This window comes from Sinocyclocheilus grahami, unplaced genomic scaffold, assembly GCF_001515645.1.
Source record: "Sinocyclocheilus grahami isolate Dianchi unplaced genomic scaffold, SAMN03320097.WGS_v1.1 scaffold70.1, whole genome shotgun sequence".
In the NCBI taxonomy this organism is placed as follows: domain Eukaryota; kingdom Metazoa; phylum Chordata; class Actinopteri; order Cypriniformes; family Cyprinidae; genus Sinocyclocheilus; species Sinocyclocheilus grahami.
In genome coordinates, this window is record NW_015505249.1 from 137,817 (window position 1) to 160,008 (window position 22,192).

The 22,192-nt window shown below is 35.2% G+C and overlaps 2 protein-coding genes across 2 annotated transcripts in view; both read right to left on the minus strand.

Annotated features, from left to right (window-relative positions):
* The window catches only part of LOC107585456 (nuclear receptor subfamily 5 group A member 2-like), a 17,814-nt gene extending 6,619 nt beyond the window's left edge, over positions 1-11,195 (minus strand). The window contains exons 1-3 of the mRNA XM_016272475.1: positions 11,145-11,195; positions 9,660-10,044; positions 9,299-9,584 (exon numbers count right to left, since the gene is read on the minus strand). Of these exons, the coding sequence (XP_016127961.1) occupies positions 9,299-9,584; positions 9,660-10,044; positions 11,145-11,157 (684 nt within the window). The 5' untranslated portion in view covers positions 11,158-11,195. The remainder of the gene's footprint in view (positions 1-9,298; positions 9,585-9,659; positions 10,045-11,144) is intronic.
* Positions 11,196-15,549: 4,354 nt separating this feature from the next.
* The window catches only part of LOC107585420 (nuclear receptor subfamily 6 group A member 1-B-like), a 31,577-nt gene continuing 24,934 nt past the window's right edge, over positions 15,550-22,192 (minus strand). Inside the window, exons 7-11 of the mRNA XM_016272438.1 lie at positions 21,261-21,488; positions 18,633-18,887; positions 18,402-18,535; positions 18,181-18,321; positions 15,550-16,363 (exon numbers count right to left, since the gene is read on the minus strand). Of these exons, the coding sequence (XP_016127924.1) occupies positions 16,248-16,363; positions 18,181-18,321; positions 18,402-18,535; positions 18,633-18,887; positions 21,261-21,488 (874 nt within the window). The 3' untranslated portion in view covers positions 15,550-16,247. The remainder of the gene's footprint in view (positions 16,364-18,180; positions 18,322-18,401; positions 18,536-18,632; positions 18,888-21,260; positions 21,489-22,192) is intronic.

A 22,192-nucleotide genomic window follows, 5' to 3' on the forward strand; every position in this document is an offset into this window, starting at 1 on the left:
TTGACCTTGGGTTTTGGAAAGGCGCTATATAAATAAAAATTATTATTATTATTGTTATTAATTGCATCATATTTATATTTTTTATATTAGTTATATTTGATTTAATACTATTTAATATTTACTTACAATTGACCTTGACCTTGGGTTTTGGAAAGGCGCTATATAAATAAAAAATATTATTATTATTATTAATTGCATTTAATTGCTCTTTCGTAGCTCAGGAAACTTAATCTATATTTATTGATATTTGTTATTATTTAATACTATTTAATATTTACTTATAATTGACCTTGGGTTTTGGAAAGGCGCTAATAAATAAAAAAATATTATTATTATTATTAATTGCATTTAATTGCTCTTTCGTAGCTCAGGAAACTTAATCTATATTTATTTATATTTGTTATTATTTAATACTATTTAATATTTACTTATAATTGGCCTTGGCTTTTGGAAAGGCGCTATATACATAAAAAATATTGTTATTAATTGCATCATATTTATATTTTTTATATTAGTTATATTTGATTTAATTCGTGAATCTCAGTTGTTTCTCTATAAATGATCAAATAAATAGATACAAACAAATGAGACAATTATATAATATAAAAGTATAGAGGTATATAAATATGAAAGGAAAAGATTATTTGATGAGAAGTATTTTATGTTTATTTATTTATTTCTTGAAATAAATTTGAGTCTCTTCTAAATCTCTAGAGGAGACAAATTATTTTTCTTATGAGTCTCTTTCTGCTTTCTAGGAAAAAACTGGATATTATTAAGAGATCCGAATAAAAAGTAATGCTAGCTTATTTGAAGTAGCTAAAGCTAGTGAATGTTTTGATGATAGTTAAAGAAAAAGCTTCAGGCTAAAGCTCTTTTGAAGCAAGGCATTTCAATCTTGAAAAGAAAAAACCTTTCTGCATTTACAGCTGCTTTCATGAATAAACATAGAAACACGGTTTTATTTGACTTGAAGTGCATGAACCTGCTGCAAACTATTGTTAGCAATGCTAGCCATTACTGTGGAGAATCAAGGTACGATCAGCCGATAGCATGAAAGTGCTCATACGTTCAGAAATAATGTTACAACAACATTTCAAGTGCTACCGCAAAACTGGACAACCAGAATGTACTCTCTGAAAACACCACAAAATGACGCATTGTAAATGATAGATAATCAGGGGAGCGTTTAACAGCGTTAAAATGCCCATATTTCCTAGTCCTAAACTAGTCACCCAGAAGCATCATTCTCATGTTTTTGGAATGCAAATAATTCAGCAAATAAATAAATAAATAAAAATGAGTAAGAAAATAATATGAAACAATGTACTATACGTAAACATTAAAGGAATAGTTCACCCAGAAATTTGCTGAAAATTTCCTCACCCACAGGCCATTCAAGATTTAGAGGAGTTTGTTTCTTCATCAGAACAGATTGGACGAATTCAACATTGCATCAGTGGATCCTTTGCAGTGAATGGGTGCCGTCAGAATGAGAGTCATAAAAACATCCACAAGTAATCCAAACCATTCCAGTTCATCAATCAACAGCAAAAAAGAGTGTTTGTAAGGAACAAATCTATCGTATTATAATAAATCTATTCATATTTGCTATAATTTATAATATTGCATTCTCCAGTGAAAAAGTGGTCTCATCTGAATCAGGAGAAAAATATGCACAGACCAAGCAAGAAAAAACTGTTCTAAATAAATTGATTTTGATGTGAGAGGACAACAAGGGGTGGACATTTCACTGAAAGAAGCGTTATTATGAATAAAACACTCATATTTTGTTTGGTACCAATGGTTCGAAGTTGGATTTGTTTCATTCAAATACATTTTTTCACTTCGCAAGATGTTAACTGATGGGCTGGAATGGTGTGGATTACTTGTGGATTATTGTGATGTTTTTCTCAGCTGTTCTGACGGCACCCATTCACTGCATTGGTGAGCAAGTGCTAATGCAAGTTCTAAATTTCTTGTTTCGATGAAGAAACAAACTCATCGACATCTTGGATGGCCTGAGGGTGAGTACATTTTCAGCAAATGTATTTGTGACTGAACTATTCCTTTAATAGCTACATTATTTTCACATGACTTTCACAAGAAAAAACAGGTAAAGAAAAAAAGGTTTATCAATTAAAGTGACAAAAAGCCCAAAGAAAATAAATAAACAAAATCAATGATATTAAGTGCTACAGTAAGGACTTTTTAGAAAAACAAACTTCCCTTTTGAATACTGAACCTGCGACTTACTACCATTACTAGCGTACTAGCATTTATCAGCTTGTCCTCAGCAGCATCACCATAAGTGCTGTGTGAGGCCGCTTTTGGAGAGTGTCAGATGCCCTTGGCACCCCAGTGTGGGCTATTATATGGGACAGAGAAAAAGCTTTGCTCTGAAAAGATTATGAGTAAAACAAGACCCTTGTCCATTTCTCAGCAGTAGCTGTTGACTCTGAAATCACACACAGACGCGCACACATTCACAACCACACTTGAACGCCACAACACTTCCCTGTCAGCGCTTTATATATTTTGTAACCCTCATTTATCGGCGATAATACATGCCCGCTGCCCCAGACTTCTACAACACAGGCTTTATTCTAGCTGCTATTTCTCTCTCCGTTTTATCTTTGCTGAATAAACCCACCTCTTTTTGTGTTGCAGGAATTTGAGATTTTGACCCAGAAGGACACAAATGTCCAGCTGTGTGAATGTGGAAGTAAAACTCACAAACAGACCACAGAGGACAGAAGCTACATTTAGAATTCAGTTTTAGTGTACTGCTCACTGCTCAATATAGATGTTTACTGTTTACGCTATATATTATATTACTGCTCAATATAGACGTTTACTTCTGTGTGTATATACACACACACACACACACACACACATATATATGCATGCATAAATATATATATGTGTGTGTGTGTGTGTGTGTGTATTGACATGTCCATGTAATGACATGATCAAATAAATGATTAAAATATAACCAGAAACATGCATAAAGAAAATGAACATGGTCACTTTTCATTTCTTGTTGACTTTCAAATATTATAAATAGAATGCATGTTGCAATAACAGACAATATGCAAATGTTAATATGCTGCTTTTTTCACATGGCTTCAAGTTTAAATTGAGAAGTATCAAGTATTTAGTCATTCATTTAAAATATATATTTTTCATAGTGTGGGCTATTATATGGGACAGAGAAAAAGCTTTGCTCTGAAAAGATTATGAGTAAAACAAGACCCTTGTCCATTTCTCAGCAGTAGCTGTTGACTCTGAAATCACACACAGACGCGCACACATTCACAACCACACTTGAACGCCACAACACTTCCCTGTCAGCGCTTTATATATTTTGTAACCCTCATTTATCGGCGATAATACATGCCCGCTGCCCCAGACTTCTACAACACAGGCTTTATTCTAGCTGCTATTTCTCTCTCCGTTTTATCTTTGCTGAATAAACCCACCTCTTTTTGTGTTGCAGGAATTTGAGATTTTGACCCAGAAGGACACAAATGTCCAGCTGTGTGAATGTGGAAGTAAAACTCACAAACAGACCACAGAGGACAGAAGCTACATTTAGAATTCAGTTTTAGTGTACTGCTCACTGCTCAATATAGATGTTTACTGTTTACGCTATATATTATATTACTGCTCAATATAGACGTTTACTTCTGTGTGTATTGACATGTCCATGTAATGACATGATCAAATAAATGATTAAAATATAACCAGAAACATGCATAAAGAAAATGAACATGGTCACTTTTCATTTCTTGTTGACTTTCAAATATTATAAATAGAATGCATGTTGCAATAACAGACAATATGCAAATGTTAATATGCTGCTTTTTTCACATGGCTTCAAGTTTAAATTGAGAAGTATCAAGTATTTAGTCATTCATTTAAAATATATATTTTTCATAACATACTTTTGTGTGTGTGTGTGTGTGTGTGTGTGTGTGTGTGTGTGTGTGTGTTTGAATGTCTTTGCCGGTTCTGAAGGAAATCTTGAAGGAAATGTTAAAAATCATGGCAGGTTTAATTATCAAACTGTTAATGTCAGTTGAGGGTCAGGTTTATTTATTTAGAAATTAATACTTTTATTCATCAAGGACACTTGATGAAACTGATCAAAAGTGATAATAAAGGCATTTATAGGGTTACAAATGATTTCATTTTTTTTTTTTTTTAAATGCTGTTCTTTGAACTTTCCATTCATCAAATAATGCTGAAAAAAATCATGAAGAATATCACGGTTTCCACAAATATATAAAGCGGCACAACTATTTTCAACACTGATGCTAATAATAATAATAAAAAAAATATTAAGCAGAAAATCTGCATATTCTAATGATTTCTGGAGGATCATGTGACATTGAAGATTGAAATTGATGCTGAAAATTCAGCTTTGCATCACAGGAATAAATTACATTTTAAAATATATTCAAAAATAAAACTGTTATTTGAAACTGTAATAATATTTTTAAATATGATTGATTTTAATGTATTAATAAATGCTGCCTTAATCAGTCTAAAACACTTGGAAACATTAAAAAATAAGCAACCCCAAACTTTTGAAATCATCAGTGTTACACACACACACACACAAATGCATTCTACACACTGTCTGCAAGTATGGTATATGCTTTACTGAACACCACTAGAGAGACATCTTTCAAACTGTCAGACACACTGCATATGTTTGTCTTCAGAGGGTTCACATCCGGCGTATGTGTGGGTGTGATATGTGTGTGTGAACACACCTGTTCAGGTAATAGTGTGAAGTGGAAACAATCCATCAGCACAGACAGAGGATGTGATGATGGTATTAATACAGCAGCATCCTGCCTCAGGGGCTTTATTACAGTCAGTCAGTATGTCACGTCACTTACAAAACATACCATGGGATCACTAAAGCTTTTGTGAATATGGTATTTTGGAATAGGCCTATATATCAAAGTACTATGGTATTACTAACTGATACCATGACTGTACACTTTCAGAACAAAAGGTACAAAAAGCTGGTCTTTTTTCAAAAGATACACCTTTGTACTTTATTTACGTCTAAACGATGCACATTAGCATCTTAAAGTTACATAATTGTACCTTTTTGAAAGGATATCGGCCCAGTGACAGCTTTTGTTCATTTTCTTCTGAGAGTGTACCATTGCAGTGTATTTTTTTTTATTTTTTTTTTTAGACTTTTTAAAAATTTTGTTATGTGTTTTGTCATTTTTATTATTAATTATTTATTTTTATTAGTTTTAGTTTATTAATTATATTAGCTATTTTAGGATTTCAAGTAAAACTAAATGAAAATAAAGCTGAAATAAAATAAGTTTGTTTTATATTTTATTTCAGTTTACGTTGACTTTTTTATGGTTATAATTTTAGTTTGATGATAACCCTGCACAACTTTTTTTTTTTGTTAAATAAGGAATTATTATGAAGCCTCTTCAGAATAGCATCACAGAACAGGCCAAAAATACACCAATATTCTAAAACACAGAATGTCTTTTGCCTAAAAACATCATGTTGCAAATAGCTAAAGAGATTAATTCTGGACAATCATGTTAGCTAGATGAACCTGTGTTATTCATTCTCTGAGCCAGACACATGATCTCCAGACCTGTAGGTGGCAGACTAAATCAAACTGATGGACCAGAGAAGCATATTTACTGCATTTTAAATTAACAAAATAAATATTCATTAAATGCTCAGACTAAACATTGACAGTAGATGCATTTACTGTCTAGAAAGAATTGAAAAGCACAGGTTAATATTGATTTTACAGGTATAAGTCAATGACAATAAAAATATCAACACTCTTAAAATAAAAGATTCTTCGATGGTTCTGCAAAAGTTTGGCAAAAAATTTTCTTTTCATTGGGTCCTATGGAGATGAAAAAAGTTCTTTAGGTTCCTCAGATCAGCGGGTTTCTAAAGAACTATAAAATAAAAAGGTTTCAGTGGAATGTAGAAAGGTTTTCTTATTACATCAGAATATAAAAACTACTTTGCTTCTAATTGGAATCTTTCAGGAGTGAATAATAGTCAGCTGAGTATAACAACTATTTTCTGGAGGAATCTGATGAATTAAAAAGAGTGAGACTTGTTGAATAAGAAAAATCTTCAGGCAGACTGAACACACGGACACTGCAACATTCACATTCTCCCCTTATCTGGAGAGGAATGCTGTTGCTAAACCCCCCCACACACATGCTCGCACACACACACACACACACACAGACAGACACAGGTACTGAGAAGTAAAGGACTGGAAATTGCGGTGTTTGCACTAAAAATGAAGAACATCAAGTAAAAGATTTAGTTCTATTTGTTGCAGACACTAACAATTGTTTTAAATCAAATTCAGAAGCGACTATGTGTCTTGTATTTTATTTGAAACTAAAAATGTATTGTGATTTATTGCTGCTATTTCAATGCAATAATTCCATGTTTTCATTCACGCTCTGCTTTTTTCTTCTGATTTTAATAATAATCTTTCAGATTTTACGTTGGCCTTCCTATTGTTTTCTAAGCCTCTGTTTCCTACCTCCATCTTATCTCTATTTGTGTGTGTGTGTGTGTGTGTGTGTTGAGAAGGTTATTCTGTTATGTGTGTGCGATTTCACAGAGTATCATTGTCCATGTGTGTGTGTGTGTGTGTGTGTGAATAACGGCCAGTATTATATTGAAATGTTGTAACGTGTGATTGTGTTTATGCCGCATTCTCAGCAGGGTTTGGAAACACAACAGAAAGCGACAGCAGCTCAGAATGGACAAAAGAAAGGAGTGCATCCTCTATTTCCTCTAAGACAACAAACACTCTTGAGTTTATTTAAAGATCTCTTCAGGACCACCAAAACCTAAGTGTTTTATTTAAAGACCCCTCAATGCCACAGGTTATAATGGACACAATATAGCAGGAGCTCTCAATTTAAGATTGTTCTGAAAAAGTTAATGAGCCTTTGTAAAATGAATCTTAAATATATCTCAGCATTTCGGATTAACAGTAAATCCAGACTTCCTGTTGAAATATGCAAAAGATGACGCCTCTTCAAGTCAGAATGTATTAATGCAAGATTCATGAAAATTCTACAGTTTTAATAATCTTGTAATAATTGCAAAATTGCTATTAAATGAATTCAGTTCAGTATCCAGTATTAATTATAAAAAATAGAGTTTGGGGTCAGTAAGATTTGTTTTTTTAAAGAAATTCATAGTTTTATGACAATGACATTTACATTTTGTAATTTGACATTTACATAAGACTATTACATTTTTTTAATGTTGCAAAATATTTATATTTCAAATAAATACTGATTGTTTTAAATTTCTATTCATCAAAGAATCCTGAAAGAAATGTATCACTGTTTCCACAAAAAATATATATATATTAAGCATCACAACTGTTTTCAACATTGATAATAATAACAAATGTTTCTTGAGCAGCAAATTAGCATGATTTCTGAAGGATCGTGTGACACTGAAGACTGGAGTAATGATGCTGAAAATTCAGCTTTGCATCCGAGAAATAAATTACATTTTAAAATACATTCAAATAAAAAACAGTTATTTAAAATTTTAACATTATTTTTACAATATTACTGTTTTTACTGTATTTTTGATCAAATAAAACCAGACGTGGTGAGCAAAAGAGACTTCTTATGTTCAAAAACATGAATAAATCTTATCAACCCCAATCTTTTGAATGGTAGTTTATATAAATGTGCACAAAATATGCCTTATAATGATTATTATAATATCGTTATCAATATTCACAGGCTTTTCCTTCAACACCAGCTCAAACCATTATTACAATGCAGTGTTTCCTGCTATTTGTGCCATTTATGCTACAAAACATAATGCATAAAATTACCAGACGGCTATAATAATTTCCTCAAATACACCTGTTGATTGAATCACATCAGACATCACTGTCCGCATGCTAGAGCAATTAGAAACGTGACAGTGAGCCAGAGCAAACACAGCAGGCCGGGTCTGTTCGTCTGGAAACACACACACACACACACACACACACACACACTCCTGTTCATCCATGTCAGCATCATTTCATCATGCCAACCGCATCCGCTCTGTTCATGCAAACATTGTGTGTGTGTGTGTGTGTGTGTGTGTGTGTGTGTGTGTGCGCGCGCGCGTGTGTAAAAGGCCTAACTTAATCTGATGATACTGGATTCAAAAATATCAATAAAAACTTCAATCAAGTAAAGTTTTTACAAAATAAGAATTAAAAAGTTAAGATTATATATATAAATATATATATATATATATATATATATATATATATATATGTATAAGCTTTGCACTTATTAAAATAGCAACAATTTTCGAAGGTTTCAAATGACAAAAGGAAGTATTCAAAATGTATTATTTAAAATCTGCAAATGACTGAAAATAATTGTTTGCCCTATTTGCCTCAAATGCTCCATTTAATGTCAAATAACTTGACATGAACACAAGTATATAAATAAATAAGCTTTTTTTCCCCCTCACAAATTCTGTAATTTTATGTCACCATTTGGATGCAAAACACCCACAGATTTAGCAGAAAACCTCTGGGTCACGTTTGCATTTTCTTGTCGCTGGCCATAACTCTGAGCTTGAAATCAGGATTAGGCATAGACAGTGTCTTCAAAATCATTCACACATGTGGAAAATGGCTGAGAACTGAACAAATAGTTGTAACCTGGTTTACAGGACGATAGGAATCTTTGTGGCAGTCTTTCTGGTGATTTAGGGATAATACAAGACTTTTTCACTTTACAAATGATTGTTAAAAGCAAACATGTGACAAAACGCATCATATATTGTGAGAAAGTGGGACGTGCTTGAGCAAAACAGACTATATTTTTTGAATCAGCAACCCAAAATTATGTTCAGCAAATATGATGCAAGGCGGTTTTATTTAAGGGATAATTCACCCAAAAATGAAAATTCTGTCATAATTGACTCACCCTCAAGTTGTGCCAAAACTGAATAAATGTATTTCTTCTGCTGAACTCAAAAGATATTTTGAAGAATTTGGTAACAGTTGGCGGCAGCCATTGACTTCCATAGTATTTTTCTCCATACTATTGAAGTCAATGGCTACCGTCAACTCAACATTCTTCAGATTTTTAATTTTTTTTGTGCTCAGCACAACAAAAGAAACTCATACAGGTTTGGAACAACATGAGGGGGAGTAAATGATGGCAGAATTTCATGTTTTGATGAACTAACCCTTTAATTCAGTTTCGCTCGTGTTCACACTTACCTTGAGCTCCTTAAAGAAGATGCAGCTCCGCGCCCACTCCACTATAGAGAAGAGCGTCTGATCGGCCATGTGGCACATCAGGCCGAAGGTGCTGAGCCGTTCCTGTTTGGCAGCGAGACGTGTGTTCTGTTCCTGATTGGCCGCCTCGCTCCGAGAGTTCTGTTCCTGCTGCAGGTGGGCCAGGTGAGCGCTTATCTTGCTTTGCACCTGCAGCTCATCTTGCTCACAGCGAACAAACTCCAGAACCAGTGGCGGTACCGTTAAGCCCGGAGGGGCGAGTGGTGGGCTGGTCGACACTCGCGTCTGGTCGACGTACGTGTAGCCTGGAACGGATTCTGGGGAGCTGGCGCAGGTGTAATGCTCTGCGCTTGTGTAGTGGTCGGGGTACTCGGATTTGATGGCGTGGCTGGCCAGGGTGGGATACGCCGGGTACTGAGCTGGCAGAGGGGTGTGGGCCTGGATGGGGACGGATAAGCTCAGGGAACTGGATGCGTAGAGGTTGCGCTCGTAATCTGTAGGGGCCACCGAGATGCTGATGTTTGGGTGGGTGTTTTTTGGAGCCGGGGTGGACAGAGCAGTGCTGAAGCTGTAGTCAGACTGAGGGGATGGCATCAAAGGGGGCGTGGCTTCCATCTTTAAGCCGCTGGCCCGGATGAGAGCTTTCTTCTGCTGCTTTAACGCCCGGTCTCGTTTGTACATGGGGCCAAATTTATTGCGCCCTCCTCGCATCCTATCAGCACGGACAGCTGTGAGCACAAACAAAACCATATTACAATACATTTTAGATTAATCTTAATATTTAACAGTATTATACAAAAGTATTTTATAATTGAATATTATAATCAATCTAAATAAAAAGTCATACAAATAAAAAACAGTATGTATACATGTTCTGTATTTCATATTCATTTAAAAGCATTATAAAATGTATTATGAAAAGTATTGTATTATATTTATATTCTATACAGTAATATAAAATTACAGTCAAATAAATACAAATTATTCTTCAGATCAGTGTTTATTTTATTTGATTAAATTAATAATAAAAAGATATTTGTGGAACTTAAAAAGGGTTCTTTTCATGTATGTAGCAGAACCGTTTTTGGTTCTAATTGGAATGTTTCTTTTTTAGAAGAAAAGAATCGTGTTCTGCAAGCAGTTACATGTTGCTTCTTGTCCGTTTCTCTAAAATTCGTCCTTCTATTAACTCACGAACTAGTTAAAAATACCTCTATAGCCTGACTGATTAAAAATAGAGCTGTGCTTAAATGAATACTTAACCTTGATCCAGAAGCAAAGCGCGCGCAGCCGGTAAGGCAAAGGTGCCTGCAGATAATAGCAACCTTGCAACAAGAACGGCGATTTTTTTTTCTTCACTGTTTATTTTTCCTCGTCTTTTTTCTCTAATTCTACATCTACATGTGAAGCTAATCAACTGTCTGCAATGCAATTTAAATTCTTATTCGTTTTTTTTTTTTTTTTTTTTTTTTAAATAGACCTGCCACATTACGGAATGTGATTTAATCTTTTTTCAGCCAATTTTTCCATAAGGAAATACACAGACCCTGTCACGAGATTGCCTTTATCCACACACATACAGATTTTAATAATAAATGATAAGATAACAAAAAATGTACGAGGAATTAATCAATATAATAAAAACAAACAGATCTAAAAAATTACAAATATGATTTTTACAAGAAAATATTTTCAATTGTAGCCTAATCATTTAAATGATGTATTATTATTTGATTTCCAAGTATCCTTTATGAATTTCAGATTTATGCAGTTGTCTATACCGAACTGAATTTGAGATTAAATATGATATTACGCATATTTCGCTCACCTTCCAGCCGCATCCCGACGTTCAGACATTTCTGAAAGCGGCAGAACGGACAGCGTTTCCTCTGGGTTTTATCGATATTACAGTCCTGACTCTCAGCACATGTGTACCGTTTGTTATTCTGTACGGTCCTCTTAAAGAAACCCTTTAAAATGAAGGGAGACAATAATGTTACCACTCGACAAGAAAGAAGAAAAGAAAAGAAACATTTAAAATGATCAATTCTACAGAATCATTTATCTATAGATCAATTGCCAAAGTGACTTTAAAATGAATAAGCAGGCTACGTGATTTGTTCGAAGTGACTGCAGCATCGAAATATTATGTATTTAATATCTAATATATCGACAAAAATGTCTAACCCTTTATACACTCTAAAAAATGCTGGGTCAACTTTGGGTCAAATATGGACTAACCCAACCGTTGGGTTAAATTTTTACATTACATTTTTAACCCAAAAGTTGGGTTAGTCCATATTTGACCCAAAGTTGGCTTGAAACAACCCAACATTTTTTTAAGTGCATTTGTCAGCTAAAATAGCTTTTTCTACTTGATCTGACCCTTCAAAACAGCCTACTTTGCTAAGGTAGCCAGGCTGATTCAGTCATAGGCTTATTCAATTATTCAGGATAAACATATGAAACATTTAGATTAAGAAAAAAATATTCTTATACTTAAAACCTGTTCATTTAGACGAATGTCATCACATCAGACAGATTTGAGGTTACTGAAAACATTTTACAGTATTGAAATCTCCTGATTTAATACCTTGCAGCTCTCGCAGGTTAATAAACCATAATGATAGCCAGAAACTTTATCCCCACACACCGGACACAACCACTGCGCGATCCTGCCGGTTCAGTGCGTGAGTGTTTCCCCGGTAAAACCCGCGTGATGTGAGCGAGGACAGCGCGAGGGCAGCAGCTCTTTAGTGTTTGGCCTCGTGCGTTCACACAGTAGACATGCCCTCATATTCACACACACACACACACACACACACACACACACACACAAAACAGTCAATGAGCGACAGGAAGAAGCGCCTATCTGCAACAGGTACTGAGGATGGGGAGGAGACAAGTTTCCAAACGACTGCTTCGAATAAACTCATTTTATGCTTAAAAATATATACAGCGTTGCTTTCAAATCGACCGACCTATTTTTGTTGTTGTTGATATGCATATAGCTGATTTTTATTTTAAGAAAAAAAGGTACAAAAGCGGTCACCTTTTCTAAAGTTGCTAATTATGTACCATTTAGGTACTAATATTTACACTTTAGGTAGACCTATATGTCCTTTTAATGTAGGCTACTAATACGCACCTGAAAAAGGTACAAAAGTGTACCTTTTAAAAATGTAGGCCTACTGCAGTGACAGCTTTTGTACCTTTTTTTCTGAGAGTGAGGAATAAAAATGAACAATGTTTGCACAAATGCCACTTTCACATCTTAATGTAACCTTAATTTAATTCATTTATAGACTAAATAAAAAAATTAACTACTAGGCCTATTTTACGTACTTTTTCTCCCACTGAGATCTGATTGGTCCAGCAACTGCACGATTGTCTTCCAAGACAGCGCATTTAGAGATGTCCACATCATTTGTAGAAGATTAGATAGATAGATAGATAGATAGATAGATAGATAGATAGATAGATAGATATCATGATATCTTAATATAAAATGATCAATATTATCATATTAGCCATTTATTATCACATAAAAAATATCAATTTAAGACACACCACCAACTGCCCCTAAAGACTAAATCTAAGAAAATATGAACAAAAAGCTTGAAAGAATAGTTATTATTGTACTTTCCTTATTGTACAACACATGGTTCCTATTCACTGACATGATGAATGTCTGTCTCAGATAGATATTTTTATCTACGATCTGTCCATCAAAATATTGTCCCAGAAAAATTAAACAACAGCTTAAATGACAAAAAGAGATTTTGTGCGGTTCAACAAAAAAGGATTCTGGCAAGGTCAAAACCCCCGAACATCCAATGGAGTTGTCATCTCTAGCTCACATAAGACCTCAACATTGCACCTGATTTTATTTTTAAAAGAGAAAGGGGAGAAAAGAAGAGATTGAAAAGAGTCTTTGTAGTCTTTGACCTTCGTGGCCTTTCCACCAACATGTCAATTATTCAACTATAGTTGAATAGAATTATATTCTGGCATAAAAGATGAATTGAAGAAGGGGGGAAATAATAAGAATGAGAATTAAGAAAAAAAATCAATAAACAATATTCGCTTTCACACTGGCCACACTTTACATCTTAAGTGCACTTCAACAGGCTTGTATATTCAGCACATAAAGGCAAATCTGCAAGTTTTGACATCTGAGATTTACACAATTTATATTAATAAACTTTTTTTCTCTCAATGGACAGTCTTCCTGTAATTTTTCTTAGGCGTCATTCTCAATTCACGAAGATAATATAAGGGGTAAGATAAATCAGACCCATATCTAGTTCTAAGGAAATCCGTGGTATCAGAGAGCAAAGTTACTTCATCCATTTTAATTGACTGGGTCTCTATGCATCAGGGTATTTAGCCACATAAATATGTATCTACTATTCCCTTTCTATATGCAAATATAGCTTAATTTCTGTGATGATGCTAATAGAGTGCAATTGCCTGCCCACATTTTCAGCGGCCTTGGCTCTGGAAGTATTTTTTTCCCAGTTATAAGCCATAAACCAAACCAACCAGCTATGAGGGGAATCACAAATATAGTTTTAAAGAATTATTTTTGGTGTTTTGCCTTTTATTATGATACCTCGTACGGACGCCCATAACGCAATGGCGTTATATGTTGGCGCACTTGTCTTTTTTAAAAATAAGAGGCAGTGAGTGGCTTTAATGTGTGGAAGAACTACTGTCCCATGAAGCATTGTGATGGATATAGCAGTGGATATATATATATATATGCATATATCTACACAAATATTAAATAGTTTATATCATTCACAGTGCTTCATGGAAGTGGTAGTTCTAGAGTTCTTTTGCTGCAAAATGATGTTGTTTTCACCATGAATTCCATGGTTAAACATGATTATTTAAAAAATAAGTAGAAAAAATACAGGCTGACGTCTTCAACAAAGCATGTACAACTGTCTAACAACCTCATAGCTCACAGTATAGGCTCGTCTTCAAAGGTTTGCAAATTAACATTGAAAATAAAAATTGAATGCCCATTTTACATCTGGAACAGCAAGTTTTCTGTTGAATAATGATTGTATGTGGCATTAAGCATTTGAATTTTAAATAGTAAATTCATTTTGGGATTTTTCACAAATGTGACATACAACAAATGCTGAGTTTGTCTGTTTTGATTGAGTTTTAATGACTGTACAAAAATACAGGCTGCGGTTCCTTCCTATATATATCCACTAACACAGTATAGGACATAAGTATACTAGCTAGTTGCAAGCCAACAGATGACTTATCAAAGCACTTGATCCTTTACTAATACTCAAAATGTTACTGACCAATCCTGTATTAGTATGTTCACAAAGTTGTTGTTGAAAACAAAAATGCTGCTGTTTTTTTCAATTGTGATAAGCATTTCCTTTAATGTTATTTGACTGGAGGTGGTATTGGGGGAGGGGCATTCTTGTTTTAGAGACCATTTGATTGGACAAAAATCTGTGTAGTGCAGGATGAGTCATCAATAATTTTGACCTGTTATAATGTGTTGTGTGTATCGACTAGTGAAATTTGTCAACGTTTAGCACATAGATGGCCTTAAACTGAATTCATATTGACTAAAAACAGTTATTAAGCATGCTACTTTAAATCTGCAAGGCCACAGAGCCAAGAAAACACAAGAGCACCATAGAGAAGATCAAACAGAGACACTGATGATAAATCAACACACAGAGACATGTTTATCAGGCCTTCTTTATAAAACGAAAATTAGTACGATGTAATTTTAAATGCTGTAAACATTCAAATGCAGAGAAGAAAAATACCATGCTAATCAGATGAACAATGAATATCAAGAAAGACAAACAGCTGAGTGACACAGTCTTCTTACCGCCCGGTCTTTATGTCATCAACTATACAGGCACTTCAAGGCCTCAGATGGTAACAAAACGGAGAGAATCATGGCGTGCACAAAGAAAATGATAACCCCCCTTCTTCAGAGCGACTCTCGCATGCTATCCGCAAGCACGCCGCTATATTTTACCCTCTCATTGTCTTAGCTACGGCAAAAACAGATATGTAAACATTCAAAGAAGGAATGGAAGGTTAAAACCACATGAAATTCTTCCAATGTTTAGTAATATTTGGAATGCTCCATCAAACACAACCCTCATCAGGTAAAACAACCTTCCTGAGAAACGCCTCCTCTGGTAACAGCTCAAACACATGTTCAAAAACAGGAGTAAAAATGAACAAAACATTAAAAGGAGGAATAACATTTCCAACAAAACTACAACTACGGCAAAATACAAACACATAAACCCTGTTCGAACATTCACACTTCCTTGAAGACACATGTGAGAGGAAATCACACACACACACACACACACCTGGGATAAAGAGTGTGCATATTGCATTTCGTTACCCCGGCGACTGGCTCAAATGTAAAGTCTCCATCCTGAAAAACTATTGGTCAACAGCACGTATATTGTGGCACACTCAGCTTTGGTACTCAAACTTGTGAGCTGCGGATGATCATTTTGACTATTTAAATCCCTATAGCTCAAATGTAGCTATCATCTCAATAAGAAACATTGTTTTTTGAATGAAATTCAGCACCTTGGCATCTTCACTATTTTATCAGGCATATTTTATCAGTGACATCCTGCAACACAAGGACATTTCATATCATAGCTAGAGGCTGCATAATTCAACAATGGATTGCAGTGTGTTCATTTCTGGTTTTTCTTTTCATTTTGATCATTAACACAATGGTCAAAGAGTTTTTTCCTTCAAAAGTCAAGCTCCTGAGGTATTCTTTGCAGGCATCTTGATAGATCGCTATTTCGAAATCACATACAAATCTGTCAAGAGTTTTACATTCAACTTTGTCATGTAATAAATACATTAGGGGAAAAAAATAAAAACAGCTAGTTGAAGGCGTGGCCTATGTCTTGGAGGTGGAGCTGCAGGTTAGCCAGGGGTTTTGATTGGTTGTGCAGGAGTACAGTACCGCCTTAAACAGCAGAGGGAGCTGCTCCAGTGGAATGGCCATCATCTTACCTGTAACCAATAATGACGTCATTAGCAGAGGTACATTTTGATTGGCTAACTGTCGCATATTCAAACAGCATCATCAAATAGATGAGCAACGAGATTTTAAAAGGAAATAATGCATCTCTATAAAATACTTAACACCAAGTCTGAAATACTGTGCTGCAACGAAACTAATGTGAGGCTAAAATGTTTTTAGGTTTTCTGCTAAATGCTGGAATTATGCAGTGAACATCTTCATTTGTGTGCCAGTGAGAGTCAAAAAGATTTGGAATAAAATGGAGTTGAGTTGAGTGAACTGTTGCTTTAAAACACAACACTGTTCAAAAATTTGAATGTTTTCGAAAAAAGCCTCTTATGCTCACCAAGGCTGCATTTATTGGAGTAGAAATACAGTAAAAACAGTAAGACTGTGGAATATTATTGCCGTTTAAAGTAACAGTTTTCTATTTGAATATATTTTAAAGGGGTCATATGATGCGATTTCAATTTTTCCTTTCTCTTTGGAGTGTTACAAGCTCTTGGTGCATAAAGAAGATCTGTAAAGTTGCAAAGACTAAAGTCTCAAATCCAAAGAGATATTCTTTATAAAAGTTAAGAGTCAACCACGCCAACCTAAAACGGCTCGTTCTAACACGCCCCCACACATCTACGTCACGATGTGGGAAGATTTGCATAACGCCGCCCAAATGTTCACGCAAAGAAAGGCGTAACTTTTATTCTCGCTGTAGTATTGTTGCTGCCACCACATCGTGAAGGCGCTGTGTGTTTCGTTGTGAAAGTGAAACTACTTTGGTTGGCCTTCCAAAAGAGGACGATATCCGCTTCGTCATGCCTAGAGCTGATCCGTGCTGGTCGCTGAGGAAATACATCAACTTCGCGCTGTGGATCGACGGATCGGCATTCACTGTGGATGAAGTGGAGTCCAGCCCGAGGTCGTCACATGTGGTTGCCGCAAGCCGGCCGCCTCTGCTCACTCTAGCCCGCCGTGCGTTTCGTTGTGAAAGCGAAACTACTTTGTTTGGTCTTCCAAAAATGGACACGACTAGAAATCAGTGGTTAAGTTGTATTTACAACACTGTTCCAGAACAGTTCAACCCAAATATTCAGATGTGTCCAGCGCATTTTATGGAGGACTGTTTCCTGATCCTGGTAGAGTAGACTACAATGCCGGCTGTTCTGACTCACAGACTGTAAGCATGTTTAAACTTTAAGGATTTGCCACTGACGATTCAAACGCGAGGTTTGAGCAGTGTAGAGTAGCGCTTGTTGTTTGTCATTTCTCCGATCACAAATGCAAAAATGGTTTTATGTTTACATGGCGCGATGCAACGCAACGCGTAAAAAGATAGTATAAGTCATTATAATCCGTAATTATGTCCCCACTGGATGCAACGATGGCCTCGTTTGTAATGGGTTTTAATGTTTTTGTCTCGTCGCTCCAGCCTTTAAAATGTCATTTATTTCTGTGGTACAAAGCTGCATTTTCAGCATCATTACTCCAGTCTTCAGTGTCACATGATCCTTCAGAAATCATTCTAATATGCTGATTTGCTGCTCATTTGTTGAAAAGTTGTGCAAAACTGTGATATATATTTTTTTGTAATCTTTTTATTAAACATTTTATTTAAAAAAATGTAATCTTTTGTAACATTATAAATGTCATTACTGTCACTTCTGATCAATTTAATGCATCCTTACTGAATAAAGTATTCATTTCTATTTATATACTACTCTACTTTGAACAATTGAAGAAAAAAAAAACATCTTTTTGCGTTCATTCACTCTCTCCCGTAATCTCCCTCCAGTATTACACAGATACACACCTGAGGTGTAGCGTATTTCAGAAAGGCAGGTGATGATTTCAGAGAAGCGTTTGGGTCGGCGAGGGTGGAGTCGTTCTGTCAGGTCACGACACACGGACCAGTAACGTTCACTTAACTGTTCCAGCGTGGATGTGTTGCATACAAACCTGCCATATCTGCAACACACACACACACACTCAAATTACACACATCTGCTATGGCCACAAAGATCTCAGTTAGTGTCTGTGTGTTACCTTGATTGAGCAGAGTGATGGTCTTTAAGCAGCTGTACTCCTCATTGCTGATATTTAGTTGATGAAACTTACGGAAGAGAAAATTTAAACTCTCCATGACCTCCATAGCATCCTCACCAAACCTGCATACACACATGTATACATTCATAGATATTTTGGACCAATGAGATTTCATGGTGGGCGGAGTTACTGTGCATTACTGATCATTATCGTTCATACCCCTGTAGTGTCAGGTTGGACGGTGTGTACTGGTGTGTGATGTTGGCCAGTTCTCCCAGTATCTGTCCGCTGTGCACCGTGAGCGAGGAGAGCAGGATGAGCTGATGCCAGGAAGCCCCCAGTAAACGGGTGCAGTCTTTGATGGACAGATCGCCGTAGAAGGGTAAACGCTTCAGCCAGACAATCTGTCTGAATAACAGCTCATCAGCTATATGGCACAGCAGAGCCAACAGCTCCGACTGCGTCACGTTATACCTGAACAAATGACAGAAAGAGAGAACCTTAGAATTAAACAGACTGGTTTTGACACAGTAAAGAATAATAAAAAATATATATATTTTACGAATATATTTAGGGATGGGAAATATAGCAACGTTATAGATAAACAAAAATTATTATGTTATTAAATACCACAAAGCTTTATAAAATTAAATAACAGTATTGTACATATTTTTGCTCAAATATTTTTAAATATAAAAAGCCATCCATAAGCTTCTGGGAATATTTTTGAATTATGACACTAGCAAATAAATGAATTTGTGTTTTGAACAATTCATTAAAACACAATTCACTGAAATAAATAAAAAAAATACAATACAATACAAAAAAAGTAAGAAAAAAAACTCAGAAAATTTATTTATTGCTATTTTCCAACACATTAGGCAACCGATGTGCTTCCAATATTCAAAATATTGCTTTTATTTTCAATTTCACTCTTCGTATAATCTATTAGTAATAGTAGTTATTTATTTTTATTGCCATGTCTGCATCTTCATGGCAAAAACGTAGTTATACAAAAAAGTTACATAAACACAAAATAAAGACCAAGCAAACCCAAAATATATTTAAATTAACATATGATAAAAATTCTAAAATACTTTCTGGTAAGCTTTTACTAAAGAAGTCATAATCACCCATTACAAAAATAACTAAAAATATATCAGCATTTAGCTCAAGGTCAGCTGCATTTTCACAACAAGCTCCCATGTTACATTTAGATAAAGATGGTGCCAGAGTTTTTCAGGTCTGGACCATTAAACCTACAGCGAACACAGACGTTTGGACACTTAAAGGTCAAGTAAGTGTGTAAATCCCCACAATATTGCTTCTTTTAACAAAAATCACCATAAATCGTCCCCTTGGAATTATAAAAGGTTCTATCTGACATATTTGTCAAAATTGAGTTATTCACATATTATTATTCTGTGACATCTTATTTACATTATGTGATAGATGTTTTAATGTTGTGTACATTTTGGGACTTTGTATTTATAAAACAAAAAGGTTCTATCTACACAGTCGAATGGAATGCAAAAACTTTGAAGCTCAATATCTCAAAACTACTCGGAATGCAGATAGAACCTTATAATTCCAAGGGGACGAAATGTATTGTAAATATGCAATATATTGTCCAGACTTAGGCAAGGCAAGTTCATTTATATAGCACATTTCATACACAATGGTAATTCAAAGTGCTTTACATAAAATTAAAATAAAAAATCACAACAATAAAACAAGGCATTTAAAAACTTTGAAAATGATTTTAAAAATTGATTTAAGAGGTTTAAAATAAATTTACAACAGTTAAGAATAGAAAATGATTATACATAAAACATAGTGCAATCAGTTCGGACATCGCACAGTGCTCATTCAGTAAATGCACAGCTAAACAGATGAGTTTTGACTCTGAATTTAAATGTGACTAATGTTTTAGCACATCTGATCTCTTCTGGAAGCTGATTCCAACTGCGAGCGGCATAATAACTAAAAGCGGACTCCCCTTGTTTTGTGTGAACCCTTGGTATTTCTAACTGACTCGATCCTAATGATCTGAGTGGTCTGTTAGGTTTATATTCAGTGAGCATATCTGCTATATATTTAGGTCCTACGCCATTGAGTGATTTATAAACGAGTAAAAGTACTTTAAAATCAATCCTAAATATAACTGGAAGCCAGTGTAAGGACCTGAGGACTGGTGTGATATGCTCAGATTTTCTGGTTCTAGTCAGAATCCTGGCAGCAGCGTTCTGGATGAGCTGCAGCTGTCTAATGGTCTTCTTGGGAAGGCCGGTGAGGAGACCATTACAATAGTCCACCCTGCTGGTGATAAAGGCATGAACAAGTTTCTCCAAGTCTTGACTGGAAACAAAACCTCTAATTCTTGCAATGTTTTGTAGATGATAGTATGCTGATTTAGTTACTGGTCTGTCCCCAGAATCACACCAAGATTCCTGACTTGATTTTTAGATGTTAGACCCTTAGAGTCAAGGTATGCATTCACCTTGAGAACTTATCTTTGTTTCCAAATGCAATGACTTCAGTTTTTTCCTTGTTTAACTGAAGAGAGTTCTGGCACATCCAACTGTTAATTTCATCAATGCATTGGCAGAGGGAGTCAATGGGGCTGTAGTCATTTGGCGATAAGGCTAGGTAAATCTGGGTATCATCTGCATAGCTGTGATAGAACCAAATTGCCTTTCTCATTATTTGACTTAGTGGGAGCATATACAGGCTAAACAAGAGCGGTGCAAGAATTGAGATTGCCTTGTGATTTAGATATGTCCCCTTTGAAAAAGTCAAATGCACCACAAAAGTCATGTTTGATATTTAATTCTGTGTGTGTCTTACCCCTCTTCTATGAGCATGGGTGTAGCGAGAGGTGTGAGGTCTTCAGCAGCCAGCAGCTGGGCTGTCAGTGTGTGTGACTGCGTCTTCAGCCTGCGGCCAGTAGAGGGTGGTACAGGATATTTACACAACAGGAAAGAGTGTGTTAGCTGAGGACTGCTGCACTGATCTCTACAGGACACAGGGTATGTGCTCACATCCACAGAACGGCTGCAGAGAGAGAACAAGAAAGGATATTAAACATCATACATGCCATATAGTATATAAATGGAATTTGATATAAAAGCCAAAAATCAACATGAAATAGCATTTACAACAGAATCATTTTAGTAGTAGTTCTTATTCATATTTTGAATTAGATTTGTTTTTTTATTTTCTCTTTAATTTGACATTTTCTTTAAGTTTAGTAACTTTATTGTGTCTTTTTACGATTTTTATTTTAGTTTTTAAAAAAAAATATGTCTATATAATATGTATTAGGTTTTTAATTAATTTATTAGTTTTTGTTTATTTAGTTATTAGTTATTTATTAAAGCAATAAGCCCCAAGAAGCCATGGTTTACAGTGAATTTATAACAGCTAAGGGGCGTTGTTAGGCACGACGCGAAGCGGAGTTATAAATTCACTGTAAACCACGGCTTCACGGGGCTTATTGCTTTTATAAAACGGTTATCCCATGTATGTAGTAAGGTTTCACTAAATAAAACCGAGCAAATAAAGTGTAATGATATTAATAAAAACAGTATTCTTCCGCCAAACAATGCAGTTCCTCAGAAACAGTTGTGGATGCAATAAAGTGGTTGCCGAGCAACACACAAAGTAAACAAAGGTGTGTGTTTGTAGAGTAATTTACAACAGCTTCGAACGTGGCTCAACCAATCAGAATCAAGGACCGGAACTATCCGGTTTATAATAGTTATTTTAGAACTTCAACT